The sequence below is a fragment of the Numida meleagris genome, chromosome 5 (assembly GCF_002078875.1).
Source record: "Numida meleagris isolate 19003 breed g44 Domestic line chromosome 5, NumMel1.0, whole genome shotgun sequence".
Classification (NCBI taxonomy): domain Eukaryota; kingdom Metazoa; phylum Chordata; class Aves; order Galliformes; family Numididae; genus Numida; species Numida meleagris.
The window spans coordinates 12,328,247-12,342,087 of record NC_034413.1 but is presented as its reverse complement, the minus strand read 5'-3'; the positions used below and the strand labels follow the sequence as shown (position 1 = coordinate 12,342,087).

Sequence of the window (13,841 nt, the reverse complement as noted above, 5' to 3'; positions counted from 1 at the left end):
AAGGCTTTGCAGGAGGGAGATAAGGGATGGCATGTTCAGTCTTCTTAGTTGTGAAACAGAAATACTCTGCTCTGGTAGGGCTGAGCACACTGAGAACAACCCAATGTAGACACTGCTTAGTAATCCTGTCCGGAGGCGTCTGCAGCTAGCTCAGCAAGGGCTGGCAGGAGGGGTGTGCCTGCCCGGACAACCAGAAGACAGATAGTCCTTCTGCAAGGAAGTCTGTGTTGGAATGTGATAGCCACTGGCTGCTGGCTGAGAAAGTGCTTTAGGGAAGAAACCTTCCCCCTCAGTTGTTTTCGTAAGGCTATCTTAAAAAAACAACAGAACTTCTTTGTATTATTTCCATACAAACTCCATGCTGCTAAGAGTGATTTAAAATGATCGTTAAAAGTGGTGCTAGATGGCAACTAGAAATGACGGCTAGCCGATAAAGTGCAAATGTTCCAATTTTGCTTCTATGAGATTTTCTTCCCTTCCCGTATATGTGTTATCTATAATATTACAGTTTCAGTCCTGTGCCTTGTCTGTGGCTGTTGGTGTGAAAGAGGAAGCGCAAGCCCTTGTGGTCTTGTTTCCAGGAGACATTTAGACTGTAGATAGCTATGTTACTGATATGTCTTAAGTAGTGACCCTTTGGCTGCTTATTACACAAAGAATGAACGGGAGAAGGAAGTAAAAAGTAATGCAACAGTGATGACAAGAAACGTGCAGGATGGGATTTAATTAGAAAATGAAGCCTAATCAAAGTGCTTGGCAGTAGGTAGAGGATTCCTGACAAGACTGTGGTGCCGCCTCTGTCATGGCAGGGCGTGACCTCTTCCTTGGCTTGTGAAACAGTGGATGAAAGCGTACAGGGGCTCAATTTTTGGAGAATTTATTCTTGACCTGAGAAGGGAGAGAAAAAGAGACTGAAACACTTGGTGCAAATGAGATACTTGTAACGCTAACACAGTCCTCTCTCAACACTGAAGTTTCTATCTAGCATACTTTTTCCAAAGATTTGGTGCCTTTCCCCTTTATCTCTCTCCCATGCCAACGTGTGTAACCCGACGTTGGAGGTAGCTGCGCTCTGAGCAGGGGCTTGGACCACATGACCTGCTGGGATTCTTTCCAAACTAAATTATTCCTGGATTCTGTGAAACAATTTGGAAACAAGTTCTGGGTTTGACACGTGGAACTGGGTCTGGCTCCAAGAAGAGCTCCTAGCCACCTGCTGATCTCACTGCAGGGCTGCCAGCACCACGTCCTGCTCGGGCTTTGGCAGCATGGCTGGTGGCCAGCACTGCATGGGCCCTGAAATCTGGAGCTGTCTGAACTATGGGTGCTGAGGGCAAACTCATAGCTCATTGGCAGCTACAGGTGCTTGCACGTTAGCAAGGAAGACTATTTCTCTTGGTCAGAGTTTAGAGAAACTCTGGACAGTAAGCTTGAGTTCTATTTCAGATGGGAAAGCAGGATGTTGGTTGACTCTGGATCTCCAAAAGCAGTCAGGAGAGCCTCTGGAAACGCTGATGTTGATATAGGTTGCTGCTGCCAAAAGACACCATTATGTTCCTTCTTGTTAGTCTTTTGAAGCAGGCAGCGCAGCATGGAACAAATTCTGGGGGGAGGATAAACACAAGTGGTCAAGGACAGATCAGTTGTGATGTAAAGGGGATCCTGAAATGGCACCGTGGGACTCTGTTCTTCCACCAGCCTCGCATGACTCATTCGCTAGTTCAGCATTGATCCTTGTGTGTCACAACCGTAAACCTCAGGTGGTGGCTTTCTGGCTCGTGCATTATCAATAGAGTTGCGATTTCGCAATAGGAACTTAATTTCTCAATGTGGCTGATGTGAGAGCCAATATCTATCATGTTCATCAGTTGCACTAACTCCACAAAGCCAACAAAAGTGACGAAAAATGTAAATAATAAGAACAGATAAGAGAATAGACACATTCTGTTTCTTTTCCTGACTAAAATTACAGTTTTTGGAATGAATGGTGTGCCTGAAATGGAAAATGCTGTGTTAGCAGTGCCTGCTAATAGTTGCTGTAGGCCACTGTGATTAGAGATGGAAAACTGCTCCTTACTCTATATGAAAATGTTTCTACTACTGATGTACAGCATTTTAAGACAGTATGAAAAGTTTGCTTTAGCTACCTGCAAAGCAGATGTGCTAACAACATCATTGCGTTTTCTTAAGGTTTGTTTGTTTTCAAAGAGAGATGTATTGTTTTCTAACTTCCAGGTTGCCCCACCACCTATTAGAGGCGTACACACCACAGCCTGTAAATCACTTCTGTTTTCTTCTGTTTTGTACTTTTTCCCACCCATGTTTTCAGCCTAGTAGGAAAATGGGGACTCCTGGGGGGATTGAGACTTCACAGCAAACTCCTTTTCCGTCTTAAGTATCCTGAGGACCTGCTGGGTGACACAGTGCAGCTGATTTGGCTCTGCTCCTGGACTACTTCACTATTCCAGGAAAAAGTTTTACAGGAATGCTGATCTTACATAAAGCACATGGCTAATTATGAAGGAATCATTTTAGATTGGAATCTTGCAAGAACATACTGTAATTACCGTTTAGATCTAAATGAATCCAAGCAGTCTTTTCTCTGATTACAATGTTCTGTTTATGATGTGTTTCCTCCACTCGGCATTCAGCCCCAGTAATGCAGTGATACTGCGTAAAACAGGGAATAAGTGACATTCCATCTTCGAATAATGCCTTGCACCCAAAGCGTGATACCTGTTAACAGAAAAGGAAAAGGCTGATAAGAAAACAGCACTGTCTAGATGCTAAAGCAGTGTAACTCAGGAGTAATTTAACAGAGATAATGGGTTTTCTTCAAAACTGTCATTTGTGGGACATATTCTTTGATGGTCCCTTGAAGTGTTTTAATCTCTTTTGTGTATTTTAGCTTGTCCCAAGACCATAACTTGTGACTCTTAAAATGCTTGCAGATTGCTGGGTAAAACAGATTACATTTCAGAAGATACTGACAAAACATCTTAAAAGTGTGTCTGTTTGATTTTAGGACAAGGAAACCTGCATGGGTGTCAACAATCAAAGTTACATATGTGAAACGGGCCACTGTTGTGGACAATCCCAGTGTTGCAACTACTACTATGAACTCTGGTGTAAGTCCTTCTGTTTTGTATGGCTTCCCTTCCTAATCTGCATGGCTGTCGTTCTGCAGGTCTGGCTTGTGTCTTGCAGAGTGATGTATTCAGCTCTTGTTTTGCATTGCTGTTGCGTTTAGCTGCAATGCGAACTAGAGTTGACCCAGTACAGCAAGGGAAATAGGGCTGCTACAATGAGCATTGCCTGCTTCTTGAGGAGCAATGGGGTGGTCTTATCGTGTTCATGACTAGAAATTTGTTGTTTGGTCTTCTTACTGGTTTGGGCAATACTGATTTGGGTAGTAGCATTGTATGTGACTGAGGAAACCACACTTAAGGGAAAATGCTCATATGCACAGCTCTTAAGTTTAACACAGAATTAATTCAGTATCTATAATCTTATTGTTTTAGTATTTTTTCAAGAATGACAGTTTATGTCTGATTTATATTGTTAAACCTATCCTCTCAAGGAGAGGTGCCAGGACTTCTATTCTCCTAAGGAAACACAGTGCTGGGAGCACAACTCCTTGGGTAGAGTGGGCCCGGGGCAGATTTTGTGAGCTGGCAGTAGCTGAATACTGTGCTGTGAGGAGCACGCATTGCCCATTGCAGCCTCTCTTATTTCCTGGGCATTTCTGTAAAATCTGGGCTTTAAAGCTACCCATATCTCGCTAATGGTTAAGTGAACTTTCTGCTAAGTGTGTAGAGATGAGCAAGCAGGTCAAAGCGGGCCAGCAAGGCTGGTAAGGCAGCTGAAGGGATAGGAAAGTAAGAAATGCTGAAGTTCCGAGGCAGACTTTGAGTTGTGCCTGGGCCGACAAGTGTCTTCCTTTCCTGAGGAGGAACTGTGGAGGGTTGAACGCTGTCCTTGACATGCTGCAGTACTGCCAGGAACCGGGGCTGTAAGAAGGCATTTGTCCTCCAGAAATTTGGAAATACGGAACTCTGAATATTGTACCCTCATGTTAGAGTCTGGTGATATCTTCTTACTATATCCCATGGTATCTTGTGGTTTTTATGTAACTATGCTATCTACATAATCCCTCTGCAGTGCCAACGGTTTCACTTCCGAAGTAGCTTGTGTTTGTGGAAATGTATTATACATACAAGCAGTGTCAGCCTGAATCTAAGGACAGGAATAGTCGATGCTTCATCCTTTAGTCTAGTAATGTGCTTTTACTGAAGTATGGAGGACGTGGTTGTAAATTAAACAGGACTCTAATGGACTTGCTGAAGACGTGTTGGTCATCAGGATGTTGTGTCTGGCTGTGTAAATGCAAATGGCAGCAGCTGAATGCTCTGTGGGCTTTTTACAGCAGCTGTATGTTCAGAAGTCTCCGAGCAGTTGCGGGAATGTTTTGGGATGGGGTGGGTAGCCCCGGGGACAGCCGGCTGGGATTTGTCTGGACCAAATGGGGATGCATGGACAGAGCAGAGTTGGGAAGGTCAGACCCTGCTTTGGACTTGTGTGGGTGGGAATGCAGAGGAAGAGGCACGTATCCAAGGGCTTAGATGCTCTGTGGCAAACAGGATCTAAATTGAGCAACAGCATGGAGTACAGCTGCATGCTGATGCTTGTCGCAGAGTTGCCATGTTTCTCCCATGGATGCCTTGAAAGAGAGACTTAATGGAACTGCATGCAAGCAACAGAGTCAGAACAATAGCCCCCCGCAATTTTAATGAAAGGATGTTACTTTAACTGTCTTTGTTTTCTCTACATGGCACAGACTTCTAGATTTGGCAGTGTCTGGCTGCATCATAAATGGTTTTGGAAGATAAAAACAGCTTTTGCTAGGAGGAAGCAGAACATTTCAAGCTGCTTTCTAGGGCGAGCACACAAGCTGCTTTGAGATCATGGAATGAGCACATTAATGGCACACACTGATAAATGGTTCCTTGGGGGAAATGGGTTTCTGTGTTGAGTTTCACGTTCCTTCTGCATTGTGGAGAGCATCGTGCACCACGCTGAGACAAGAGCAGTAATGCAAACAGGAGACCTATTCTCCCAGGCTTTCTGCAAACTCGGGCAAGTGCCCAGCATCGATTTACAGCTGGTTAATGTTTTCAAGGCTTGCTTTGCCCTTATGTGTGTCAGGAAAAGGCTCCTGGGATGGGGGTGGAGATGGAGGGGGGAGCATGTCCTTTTAAATGAAAACTCGTGTTCTAGAGCGTGCCACCACAGCTTCAGAATCATTCTCTTGCTCCAGAAATTGTTGAATATCTTCAGTTTATACATGTAGTGAGGCACCCTTAAGACCTTTGAGGTGAACAGCGATGATAATATATGCAAATAGCCTTAGTAGCAGCTGTGAAGTGACGGTGTGGCAAGCAAGAGCAAGGAAATAGATTAGCTTTTTTAAAGTTAATAGTACATTTTGGTTAATGAACAGTTAAGTCAGCAGCACCTTTTAGGTACAACTTCACACGTGTCTTATGATTGGATTTGACCAGTATGTGCATATACTGAAGTAACTATTTGCCAAAGTTTCTCCTTTGCTCAGAAGCTTCTCTGACCACCAGTGCCTGGAAAAGGCCTTCCTGCTCGTCCTGTGAAGCCCTGCATATTTTACTGCATAGTGGGGAGAAGAAGCAGAGGAGGGTGGCATTTGAAATGGAAAAGAAAACTAGTCTGGCTTTGTTGGCTCTGCCTTTTGAAATGTGATCCCGTCTTGCGGCCACTTGGAGGATTTCCTATAAAAAGGATCATTTTTTCCCCATTTAAGAATTTGAGGGAAGTTTGTCTTTGAAAATGGCTGATCTGAACATTTCTAGACAGCAAGTAAGGTTACGGTAATTATAAACCAGTCCTTGAGGGTAGTGGAATAGGATGCGAAATCAAGGTATTATTTTGTTAAGGGGTGGAGCGGAGGAATGGAGAACATGATATGCCAAGCAGGTGGACAGCCTGTGTTTAAAATTAGATAACAGCTCAGTTCAGATTCCCCACCCATCTCTTATTAAAAAAAAAAATATGGTGCTGTGTTGCCAAATAATAAGACTATATCTAGGTTTATGTATGTAGGACTAACACATATAGGTCCAATTAGCTCCTAGCCGAAGGTTGGCAGAGGATAACGTGGCGTGGGGAGGGTGCTGCAGGGTTATAAAAAGCAAAACAGGGAGAAGAGGCTTTACAGTTGTGTTTCCCCACCTGGGGGAAGCTGTCTTTGTGGCTGGTGGTTGCACATTTTAGCCTAACAATTTCTTCAGGCTGCCCAGAGAGGTCACAGTACCCAAGGAGGAGGTTGTGGTCTTGGGACAGCCACTGGATTTTGCTTACAAGTAGTTTTTGTTCACGTCCCTTGTGATGTGCTTGTGATTTACCAGAGTTTTCTGTTGCTGGCCTTTCTCCAGGCCTGATGGGTGTTTTGACGCAAAATGTTCTAAAATGGCACTTTTCAAACTAGAAGAAAGGAGGTAATTGAGGACTGCAGTTACTGCATTTTGCACGTTAAGAATTAAGGTTCAAAAGTTCTGGATGTTCCCAAATTTATGCCTAAAATGTGTTTTGAGAACCTAATCCAGATCTCCTGACACCCATCCTCATGTCTCCCTTACCCTGTTGAACAGCAGCACGAAGTTAGACAGCTCCTGAGGCAACAAACAAAGCTATGGAAAAGTATTTTACATGTTGCAGTTGGAAGAACAGTACATGGTGCTTGGGGAATCACAGAGCGTGGAGACGGGCAGCTGCAGCCCCTGGGTCGTTGAGTTACCACACAGCAAGCCGTGGTGATGAGTGAGGATTCAGATGTGCCTTATTCTGCTTCATTTTGGCTGCGTTAGCAATGACACTAAGCCCTTCTGTTTCTAGGGAAGGGAAAAAAATCTTGACTATTCGGGCCTTAGTGGAAGGGTTGTACGGGGAAAAAAATGTTCTGTTTGCAGGCAGCACAGTTGATGTTTTTGCTGATTTTGAATGTTTTGCTCATCTCTGTACGCTTCCCCTTGGAATCTCTAGACAGCTCTTTTCCCCAAAAAGTGTGCTGCCAGAAAATGTTGGCAGAGATCTGCTTAGTTGCTGAAACTCCAGCAACTGCTGTAACACGTACATATTCCAGGTCAGGAATTCATTCTCAGAGACTTTGCTGCAGTCTCCAAAGCCCTCAGTCAAATAACATCAGTCCCATGTTTTCTTTCTCACCCCATGTTATCCTTCAGTCTAACCAAGTCCTTTTCTGGAGGGGTTTGCCCTGTTCCCCACCTTTCTTACAGCCTCCGGCATGGCTCTCCTTGCCCTCTCTTTCTCAGGTGCTTCACTTCTGGCTGCTGTTATTCTTCGGCTAATGCTTCAGCCATAACAACAGCGCCTGCAGATCGCCTCAAGTGTAAGATAAGCAAAGGATTTTTCTGAAATGCTTCTTTTTTCCATCTTTTTTTCATGGCAGTGGAGTTACTGTGTATACTGGCTGCTATTCTGAAAGCTAGAAACCAGCTGTAGAGTTAATATCCATCATCTTTGGTTGGAGTCATCGATCTGGGAGCAAGTGAGCAGGAGCTGGAGATGTTGTCTCCATAACCTTTTCCTGCAGTGTGATCAGGTTGGGGCTGCAGTTCTGCTAGCATAAAACTGTCACTGAAAGTCAGTCTTTCCCTTGCTGCTCGTTGGTTGAGCAGATGGGTTTCAGCCTGCTCTGGTTCCCCAGAATCAGTTCAAAGCACAGTTGCACGCAGAAGTGTGCTGTCACGAGAAGAGTTAGAGGAGGCAGCGTGGGGTATGGAAGAGATAGGCGGGAGGGGACTACATTGCTCAGCAGCCTTCTTCTTCCTAGAATGTCCATAGGCCCATGGCCCAGATCCCCATCTCACATTCTTGAGCAGCAGCACCAACTTGTACGGGCTCAGGGCTGAAGAAGATAGAGATCATGCGTCCTCTATGCCAAGGACATCGTAAAACTCATGTGCAGCTGAACTGCGGTACCAGTTACATGTCTCCTTTTCTTGATGGTAGCGTTGGGCCTGGAAAAGACAATTTCCTCCCAGCCATGGCCAACTGTGAGGCTGCTAGTTGGGAGATCACATTTTAGTCAATGAAATTGTCCCACTTCTGTTTAGAACCAGCTCTTGTGAAGCCAAAGCTATTACCCAGATGCTTCTCAGGCAGACACAAAAACACTGTGCAGTATATTTTGGCTTTCCTTTAGGGGACTTCCTGCCAATAGAACAGTGGCATTTGCCCAAGTTTACCGTGAACTTAAGGGCAGATTTCTCTGTTCCTACCCTTGGAACGCTCCAGAAAACATGTTTTCCATTTTGCACAGGATAAAAGGAGCTTCCCTCGACGGGACTGCTGATGGCAGCATCCCAGGCAGCAAGCACAGTACTTGACCTTCTCAGCATCAGACCGAACACTGCTCCTCACTTTTTTGTATGGAGGGAATGCTCTATTTCATACTCTTGAGATAGTTTTTTATTCTTAAGTTTGGGCAAAACTGGTCTGGTTAGTGCCCCAGAAAAGCTTTTCAGAGCTCTAAGCTTGGCACATTCTTTCATGGCTGGTAGAGGTCATCTCCTTTGGATGGGACATCTCCTTTGGATGGGACACCTTTCCCAAAGAAGCTGTAAGCGTCGCAGCCTTCTCCTTCCTGGGTATTTTCTCTGCTTGTGAGTAGTGGCTTTCCTGGGAAGTAATTCTGTTCTTAGGTCTTTCTGCAGCTCCCGTTTTGATTCCCTGAGTTTGATGCTTGTGTGGAACTTGCAGCTTTTCTCTGAGTCTGTCTGATGCTGGGTAAAAGGCTGGTATTTCTGATGTATTTCTATGAATGCTTTCGATGCTCTGGCAGGGAAATCTCTTGGCAAAACTCAGCTCCTTGGATGTGTCTGATTCACTCTTTGCTTGCATCATTATCAACCCATTGGCATCACCAGTGAATTTGTCAGAGGATACAGCAGCAATTCTCAGAACTCAGCCTTTTTTGGATTGTAGCGTTTCTACTTCTGACTCTTCCACAAACCAAGAGCAAGCCTAAATCTGCCTTGAAATCCAGCAGTCTGCTGCTGCGTGTTTAGCTCCAATAAGATGCATTGCTGTTATCTATTGGTGGTTTTGATTATTTTTTTCTCTGCTTGTCATCTGCCCCTCAGACTGCAGCGAGTTTTAGTCCCCATGGTCCTGGCTAGGTTGGTGTCAACGTTTCAAGGGCAGGTTCGGCCTGGTTCCGTGACTAATGGGGCGGGGGAACCACGGACCCACGCCCCGGGAAAGGGAAAAGGGAAAAAGGGTAGGGAGATGGGCCTGAGAACAAAACAGTGGCAACAATCTGAGGAGAAGCAAACTAATTTACTAAATAAGGTATTGGAATGCAAAATAACACACTATAATACAATATAATTACAATTTAAGCTAATAAATCCAATAAAATGAGAGAGAGTGTCCAAAATTAAGGTAGGCCTTACTCTAGTGCCAATGGTGAGATGACTGGGGAGTGAGATGCTGCCGGGACAAGAGACAGGACAAGAAGAGAGAACGTCTCATGATCTGCAAACAGTTTTATCTTTCCCTCTAACTGGAAAATGGTAACAGGGCAGCAAAGTCCTCTGGGCAATGTAGTAGTTCTTCTCTTCTGAGAACCAGGTACCTGGAACTATCCACGCTCCATGGAACTGGAGCATTAACTCTTTAACTCCCAGTGCACTACATGATGTTATGATGTGGAATACCGATAACCAAAAGACATAAAACCATGACAGTTGGCAGTGGAAATGTCCACTAGAGCTTTTCTCTCAAATCAGACAATTTTCTGATAAACCTGGCTCAGGATGCTCAGTGCCTCCCAACGCTCTCTCCTTTTCCAGTGATTGCAGCAGTAGCTCAGCATAGTACAGCTGAACACTAGCTCGTGTCCATGTGGGCAGGAGGTACGTGTTGAAGAGCACTGGCAAAGCTTCTGGGGACAGCAAAGACAACAAGAAGCCTGTTTTTACTTGGCTTTTAGAAGCCCTTTCTTGCCAGACTTCTGTTGCCCTTGCACATCACCCATTTTCATTACGAGGCAGGGCTGGTGCCTGCTTTGCCATGAACCAGGTGTTAGCTTGCACCGTTACTGTGCTCAGCCTCTGTGTTTCCTGCTCCTGTAGTGTTGTCTTTGGATGAAATTGAAATTTCCCTTCTTCCCCTCTTGCCAAATGAGCCGCTGGATGCATGGGCCAGTGCTCTGCTTGGTTTGTTCCCTGCTGCTAGTTTGAAGCCAAACGTCACCAGGTGTACAAATGCACAGCTCAGCCCTGGACATATTCACTGTTCTCTCCATACTTTTAGACATAATATTTACACTTGGCCGTTACACATAGCTTTATTTCAAATAAATGACCGTACTATATATTTGCTAGGCTTTTACAGTTTTTCTGTTCTGCAGCCAGCATTGCAGATGTGCCCAAACTTCTGGCTAGGGCATGTTATGGAGCCTTTTATGGACTCCCAGCACCACACTGGGCATCCAACCAGACCTGCTCCATCTCCTGGCTGTGGCTCCTCTGCTCAAGCAACAGGTGAGCAGCTCAGCACCTACAGTGTCCCATCCCGTTGCTTCCTCCACGCTGTGAAGGCTTATAGTCCTATGACACAGACATGCCGCTGCCTGGCAAGGTGGGGGAAAGCCCTTAAAGAGGATGCCAGAAGCCAGGTGGAGCAAATAAATCTGGGGGGGCACACATGGCGCTGACCCGTTGCCATCACCCAAGCAAGTCCTTGGATGTGTGCTGAGTCAAGAGTTGAGTAATTCCTAGAAACTCCAGGAAGTGTTGGTGGTTAATGAAACCAAGCAATAACGTGGTATTAGTGGGTTCTTTTTTCTGGAAATTGCCATGAAAAACACCACTTCTTGTGCACTTGTGGTTGCGAGCACGCATTGAGACCCTTGGCACAAGGATGGAGGTGTTGTTCCTGGCACCGTGACCAGATTGCAGCCCAGTAAATTACGATCTGTTTACTTACAAACGCCTCCTGCGGTTTCAGTAGGATCCAGCATTAATTTATTAGCCTGAACTGCTGTACGCTGTTTCTGCTCGTTGTTTACAGAGCTGCTGCACGTCTTCTTGGGAATGGCTGAGCTGACTTTGACCCCCTCTCCAAGCTTGTGCATCAGTTTGTCTGCAAAGCATTTTGGGATTTGGAATGGGTAGAGAAGATTTCTAAAGAAACACTTCTGAAGTCCGCTGTATGCAGGCTTGGGTGGGAGCAGTTATTCCCTGCAGAAAAATTCAGCTGCTACAGCTGAGATTGCTTAACAGTGGCAGTTCTCCAGAACCTCTTAACTAAGTGCTGTTTGCTGCCATTGCATCTAGAGTGCTTGGGAAAGGACATGAAAAAATGTGTTAAAAATCCTCTATTTTCATAACTAGCTGAAATCCCTGGATAGCTGGGTGTAATTTTCCATTGTTTTTGAACGGGTGATCACGGATTGCTCTTTGAATATAGGGAGTACTGAAAGATGAACTGCAGGCCTGCTTCAGCGCATGGTGACGTGCTGTACGAGTGACCTGGTTTCCATGAGTTGTTCTTGCGTCCTTGGCCAGCGAGTGCCAAGGAACCTTCCCTTAGCAAGAGATAAAATATATTGGTGGGAGCCTTCAAACTGCAAGACAGCAACTGCAAATCATAGCATAGAATCATTAAGGTCGGAAAGACCAATAAGGTCATCCAGTCCAACCATCAGCCCATGCCTGTGGCCATTCTAGGCCATGTCACTCAGTGTCACATCTACTCTTTTCTTCAGCACCTCTAGGGACAGTGACTCCACCACCTCCCTGGGCAGCCTGTGCCAATGCCTCACCACTCTTCCTGAGAAGAAATTCTTCCTAATGTCCAACCTGAACCTCCCCTGGCACAACTTAAGGCCATTACCCCTCATCCTATCTGTCTGACTGGCTTTGGAGGGAAGGGAGGACTTAAGCGATCCCTGGAAGACTTTCTGAAGGCTTTTGTAGGATCAAGGGGCGTTTGGAGGGCAATAGACATCTCTTGGCTCAGTTTGAAGTGACTGTAGAGAGCATCTCAAGTGCTTTTCTTTTTCCTTTGCTTCTATGGAGCAGAGATCCGGCTTCTTCCTGCCCTGATAGGCAGCTGAGCAGGCTGTCTAGAAAAACTGCCTGGGAACCTTGACTTCCAGCCAAGCAGAAAAACAACAGATAAAAAATAAAAAAGGAGCATGCAACACCTTAATTTGATAGCAAGTTTTGATAAATTTGGGTATGAGACAGAATCCAGTCCATTAGAGAAGAAGGTTGTGCAAGGCAAGGGAGAGATTTCAGTTTGCTGTGCCAAAATAACATGGAGATTTGGGTTACGACACAGGGAGGTGCAACTCCCTGCTCAGAACGCCTGGAGGCACAGCACCAACTCACCTCCACCAGCACAGGGCTCTGACACTGGCAGCGCGGGTCGATTGCACTTTGTCCTGAGTCAGAGTAGTATTCCTCTCGTTCTTCACATTCCTCAACTGTTCACCTTTCCCCACCCAGCTCTTAGCAGAGAAAACATTTCTAGCCTAGAAGGGGATGCTAAGGACATGGACGTATTGTAATGTTAGGCTAGAGGATATTATTAGGGAGACAAAAAGCAGGTTAGTATTGAAGGGTGGGGTGCCCATGTTGAAAATGGGCTTTAGCACTAGCTTTGTGTGTTCGGGAAAAGGAAGCTGTAGCTCTTCGGTACGTCTCTGAAACTCACTTCTAATGTATGCCAGCGGGGAGGGAGCTTTAAAAGAAGGGGAGTTTCTTGGCGTGTCAGCAGGACTGGGGAGAATTCGGGAAGTGCTCATTTTAAATTTCCTTTCAAAGAGCACTGTGTGTCCTGTGACAGTGCACAGAAACCAGCCGTGGCCACAGGCAGAGCAGAAGTTGGGTTTCTTGAGGATTCAGGCGAGGGGCTGGATTAATTTAATTTGGGATAATTTAAGACATTGAATACAAAAATAAGTTTTAAAAATATTTTGAGATGTTTATGTAAGAAGAGTATGTTTTTGTTAAACATAACAATGAAGGATTTGGGCTAGAAATTAAAGAGCAGTGCAAACAAAAGCAAAACATAGTGCTTGGGGTTTTTCTCTTCTTCTGTGGTCAATCTGCAGAATGTCTTTTGTGTCTTGATTATTATTTTCAAACCAATGTGGCTGTGGGAGTCAAATTCAATGCTAGTCACAGATCTGCTTGCATTTTTTTTTTTTGCCAAAAGGAAGAATTTCCAGTGGGAGGGAGTGAGGGAGGGATGGATGGATGGATGGATGGATGGATGGATGGATGGATGGATGGATGGATGGATGGATGGATGGTGGAGGTGCCTAAGCTCCATATTTTGTTGTCCTCTAGAGCTGTGGCTGTCGGACATGTTCCATGCTATATCAAGGCATGTACAAAATTACCCAAATTCTCCCAGAATAACAGTCAGCCATGCAGAAGCCTCCCAGCGCACAGACCCAGACTTTCTGGCAGTTGTCCCAATTGTGTCTGTAGGGTTTCGTGGGGTTGGATGTGGCTCTTCATTGTGACTAATGCTCGCTCTGCCTCTGCAGGGTTTTGGCTGGTGTGGACCATCATCATCATCCTCAGCTGCTGTTGTGTTTGCCACCATCGCCGCACCAAGCATCGTCTGCAGGCCCAGCAGCGGCAACATGAGATCAACTTGATTGCTTACCGGGAAGCCCACAACTATTCAGCCCTGCCGTTTTATTTCCGTACGTACCTCACATCTCTACCTGGTGGTCATGGGGAGCAGTGGCTGGGCTCAGCAGGAGG

The 13,841-nt window shown here is 45.4% G+C and overlaps 1 protein-coding gene across 5 annotated transcripts in view; it reads left to right on the top strand.

The window, feature by feature from the left end:
- WBP1L (WW domain binding protein 1 like) overlaps window positions 1–13,841 on the top strand; it is a 51,034-nt gene that overhangs the window by 33,668 nt on the left and 3,525 nt on the right. For 4 of the 5 annotated variants that reach the window (XM_021398091.1, XM_021398089.1, XM_021398092.1 and 1 more), the window contains 2 exons: window positions 3,026–3,128; window positions 13,619–13,780. In XM_021398091.1, the coding sequence (XP_021253766.1) occupies window positions 3,026–3,128; window positions 13,619–13,780 (265 nt within the window). The remainder of the gene's footprint in view (window positions 1–3,025; window positions 3,129–13,618; window positions 13,781–13,841) is intronic. The other variant, XM_021398094.1, reaches the window with a different exon arrangement.